At 43.7% G+C, this 4,797-nt stretch overlaps 1 protein-coding gene across 1 annotated transcript; it reads right to left on the bottom strand.

Moving 5' to 3' along the window:
• Positions 1-625: 625 nt before the first annotated feature.
• Positions 626-1,406, bottom strand: LOC108281361 (ubiquitin-conjugating enzyme E2 T-like). The gene has a single exon (XM_037727245.1). It carries the CDS (start codon positions 1,306-1,308, stop codon positions 751-753), a length of 558 nt encoding a protein of 185 aa, XP_037583173.1. The 5' UTR covers positions 1,309-1,406; the 3' UTR covers positions 626-750.
• Positions 1,407-4,797: the final 3,391 nt, after the last annotated feature.

The raw sequence follows: 4,797 nt of genomic DNA, 5'->3' as shown, positions 1-4,797 counted from the left end.
ATTGTTCAACACCCACTTATGAGTGAGAACATGGGGTGTTTGATTTTCTGTTCTTGCGTCAGTTTGCTGAGAATGATGGTTTCCAGGTTCATCCATGTCCCTACAAAGGACACAAACTAATGGTTTTTTATGGCTGCATAGTATTCCATGGTATATATGTGCCACATTTTCCCTGTTCAGCTGGACCTTTCTATTGTTCCTCCCCTCTTAGATCTGCCCGTTTGTCTGTCATTATCAAAGTGTCTGAGAAATCTTACAGCAAAGTTCCCCAACTGTCTCTTCCCTAGGATCTTCAAGATAATCTCATCCTAGAACTTATTGAAATAACTGTTCACGTTCTTTGGAAACCATTCTGGGAAATACCTTTAAGAAAACTTAATTATTGGCATAGAAAGATGTATATGGTGATTTAGTATACTTAGTAGTCACAAGATGGTTTATGCAGTAGGATCTTTTTTTTGTGAAAATACTTGTGTATTTAGGCCAACAGTAGTTATTTGTTACATACTGTAACAAGAAAATTTATCTTTCTGTTTTTTTTCAACATTAAATGACTTTATTTTCCAGGCTTACAAGATTTCAAAATACATATGTACAGGATAAATAAACTACACAAAAATTATGTCATCAAATATATTTGTAAAAAATTCAAGGTAGGTAACTCAGATCACCTTGGCAAAGAACATATTAACTAAGATGGACCAGGACAAATCCCCTAAACATCAGGATAAAATTTCTTTTCTATGCCTACTAGCTGAATCTGGCCTTTCTTTTCTGTGTTGAGTTGTGTACTCTGGAGTCACAAGCGTCTGGTAGATTATCAAGCATTTCCTCCTCATCAGCTTTTTGTTTCTGTCTTGCATGCTTCTCTGTCCACTGCCTGGCATTCTTGAGGAAGACTGGCTTATTACATTTAAATTCTGAGGATATGTCAGCCATGAGCGGGTCATCAGGGTTGGGTTCGGACATGAGCAGTTGAATAGAGGTCAACACAGTTGTGTTGTTGAGGGATGGTCTCCAAGCACCTTTTGGTGGCAATTTGAGAACATCTAGACAAATCCTTCCAGCAGAATCAATGTTTGGATGATAAATTGGAGTGAGAAATCGGATCTGAGAAGGTTCAAATGGGTACCTCTCAGGAATGGTAACGTCTAGTTTAAAAACACCTTTCTCATATGGTGTGCGGCTCCACCTAATATTGAGCTCGCAGATCATCCATTTGGTCTTTATCTTGCCAACATGTGATGTCTGGGGTGGTTCTGTGGCCAGCATGTGCAGCTCTGTCTTCAGACGTGAAGCTCTCTGCATAATCCCCAAGTAAAAGGAACCACACACAGGTCACTGCTCCACACTAAGAGCTGGCTGGGATGCACTTAGCAGACACCCCTCACAGCACAGCAACGAGCAGACCCTATTTTTCTTTTTTAAAATCTGTACTTTGAAATTTGTCAGCTGGGCACGGTGGCTTATGCCTGTAATCCCAGTATTTTGGGAGGCCAGGAGTTCCAGACCAGCCTGACCAACATGGTGAAACCCTGTTCTTTTTTTTTTTTAAAAAAAAAAGGAAGATAAAGAAATTTGTCTAGAAGAGTTATTTGGGTAAAATTATTTGCAAAAAGAAAAGAAGTAACTATACATATTCATGTTCCTTTTATATTTTACTTTTGCCATGTTCTACCTACATCATTTCCCAATTTTTGTTCTTGTCTCATCACAGACTATAAATTGGAGTCTGTATTCATTAACATAACAGTGAGGGGGAGATTTCTTTTTTCTTTTTTTTGCCCAGGCTGTTGCCCAGGCTGGAGTGTAGTGGCTCAGCCTCGGCTCACTGTAACCTCTGCCTCCCGGGTTTAAGCAATCCTCCTGCCTCAGCCTCCCAAGTAGCTGGGACTACAGGCCCATGCCACCACACTCAGCTAATTTTTGTATCTTTAGTAGATACAAGGTCTTGCCAGGCTGGCCAAGGTGGTCTCAAACTCCTGACCTCAGGTGATCCACCTGCCTCAGCCTCTCAAAGTGCTGAGATTATAGGCATGAGCCACAGCACCCGGCCGACGGTGAGATTTCAGGATATGAATGAACAAAGCTTCAGACTCTGGTTCCTTAGGAAAGCATGCATCTGCCTGTGCCATAATTTCCCATTCTGTGAGTGGATTCAGTTCCTCTATTCTTGCAGTTACAGTCCATGAACAATTGCAAAATCCAGGGAAAAAACAGTGGCTCTATGCAGCCCAGGCACTGCAAGGAGACATATTTTAAAAGCACGATCAAACAACACAAGGAATCCTGATTTTTTCCTCTATCTAAAAAAAATTAAGAGGAATCCTTTTAAAGTGATTAGTGGCTGGGCGCCGTGGCTCATGTCTGTAATCCCAACACTTTGGGAGGCCAAGGTAGGCAGATCACGAGGCCAGGAGTTCAAGACCAGCCTGACCAATATGGTGAAACCTGGTATCTATTAAAAATACAAAAATTAGCTGGGCGTGGTGGTGGGCACCTGTAGTCCCAGCTACTCAGGAGGCTGAGGCAACAGAATTGCTTGAACCCGGGAAGTGGAGGTTGCAGTGAGCCAAGTTCTCACCACTGCACTCCAGCCTGGGCAACAGATCAAGACTCCGTCTCAAAAAAAAAAAAATTAAAAATAAAGTGATTAGGACTATTTTTATTGTTTTGTTTTTATAAATGAGATCTTGTTGTCACCCAGGCTGGAATGCAGTGGTACAATCATAACTCACTTCAGCCTTGAACTTCTGAGATCAAATAATCTTCCCACCTCAGCCTCCCAAGTAGCGGGGACTACAGGTGTGTGCCACCACACCCAGCTAAGTTTTAAATAATTCTTTACAGTGACAGGAGTCCCATCCACTATGTTGCCCAGGCTGGTCTCAAACTCCTGGGTCCAAGCAATCCTCCTGCCTTGGCTTCCCAAACTGCTGGAATTACAGGTGTGAGCCACCGGCCCTCCCCAGCCCAGTAGCATTGCTTATTAAAATCCCTTTCACTTTTCTCCCTAGCTAACTCACAGCTCCTGAGTTAGTTCCCTCTGCTGCCGTAACATTACCACAAACTTAAAACTGAGAAGCTAGCAACACAAATTTATCTTCTTACAGTTCTGGAGGACAGACGCCCTAGATTAGTCTCGGGACACACGTCAAGGTGTCAGCAGGGCTGGTTGCTTGGGGAGTCTCAAATGGAAAGTCCATTCCCTTTGCCACTCCTGGCTTTCCAGCTGCATCCCTTGCTCCTGAAACCTTCTCGCATCACCTGACCTCTCCTGTTGGTGCACCGCCTGTCTCCTCCTTAGACCTACCTGCCTCCCTCTATAAGTAAGTACCTGTGATTACCTTGGGTCCATCTGTATAATCCAGGATGATCTTTCCATCCCAAGAGGCTTCATTTGGCTGGGTGCAGTGGCTCACACCTAAAATTCCAGCACTTTGGAAGACCAAGGCAGGTGGATCACTTGAGGTCAGGAGTTCAAGACCAGCCTGGCCAATATGTAAAACCCTATCTCTAGTAAAAATACAAAAATTAGCTGGGCATAGTGGCACACATTTGTAATCTCAGCTACTCAATAGGCTGAGGCAAGAGAATCACTTCAACTTGGGAGACAGAGGTTGCAGTGAGCCGAGATCTCACCACAGCACTCCAGCCTGGGTAACAGAACAAGACTCCATCTCCAAAAAAAAAAACCCACCCAGCCTTAATTTAATCATATCTGCAAAATCCCTTTGGCCTTGTAAAATAACATATTCACAAGTTTCTGAGACTAAGGCACAGATATCTTTGGGGGCCATTATGCAACTGACCACACTCCATATAATTTCTTTATTTTATTTTTTGTGAAGACAGTAGAGTCTCACACTGTCACCCAGTCTGGAGTGCAGTGGCGCAATCTTGGCTCACTTCAACCTCCACCTTCTGGGTTCAAGTGATTCTCCTGCCTCAGCCTCCTGAGTAGCTGGGACTACAGGCATGCACCAGTATGTCCAGATGATTTTTTTGTATTTCTTAATAGAGACGGGGTTTCACCATATTGGCCAGGCTGGTCTCAAACTCCTGACCTTGTGATCCTCCCACCTCGGCCTCCCAAAGTGCTGAGATTACAGGTGTGAGTTAGCCACCACGCCCGGCCCACAGTCCGTATAATTTCATGAGAGCCTCTTGCTCTACCAGTTGTTGTAAACTTCTCTATTCTGTTTCTCTTTCTTGCCATGCTTAGCCACTGAGACTTCTGCCCGTTGATCTTGCTCATCTAAAAAAGGGGGCTAATAACTGCTTTGATTTGTCAGAGCTGTGATGAGACTTGTATTTAAAACACGTGACACTATGATCAACTGCCATCTACTGCTGGCCCCAGCCTGGAGCCAGCACTCCTACTGCACCCAAATCTCATTAAACTGCAACCCCTAAACACTTGCTAGAGAGGAAGAAAATGCAACTACTGTCAACAATAATTTCATTCATCTGCAGCTTTTTAGAGCATTAAATTGGCCGGGTGCAGTGGCTCACACCTATAATCTCAGCACTTTGGGAGGCTGAGGCAGGCAGATCAGACCAGCCTGGACAACATGGTGAAACCCCATCTGTACTAAAAAAAAATAAAAAATAAAAAAATTAGCCAAGCATGTGCCTGTAATCCGAACTACTTGGAAGGCTGAGATAGGAGAATTGCTTGAACCTGGGAGGCAGAGGTTGCAGTGAGCCAAGTTTGTGCCACTGCACTCCAGCCTGGGGGACAGAGCGAGACTTCAGTTAAAAAAAAAAAGAGCATTAATTCTTGTGCCAATTATT

The sequence above is a fragment of the Cebus imitator genome, unplaced genomic scaffold (assembly GCF_001604975.1).
Source record: "Cebus imitator isolate Cc_AM_T3 unplaced genomic scaffold, Cebus_imitator-1.0 Scaffold224, whole genome shotgun sequence".
In the NCBI taxonomy this organism is placed as follows: Eukaryota; Metazoa; Chordata; class Mammalia; order Primates; family Cebidae; genus Cebus; species Cebus imitator.
This window is presented reverse-complemented; position numbering and strand designations above follow the sequence as displayed.

Coding starts and splice junctions, on each gene's coding strand:
- LOC108281361 (XM_037727245.1), bottom strand. CDS start 1,308: ATGCAGAGAGCTTCACGTCTGAAGACAGAGCTGCACATGCTGGCCACA.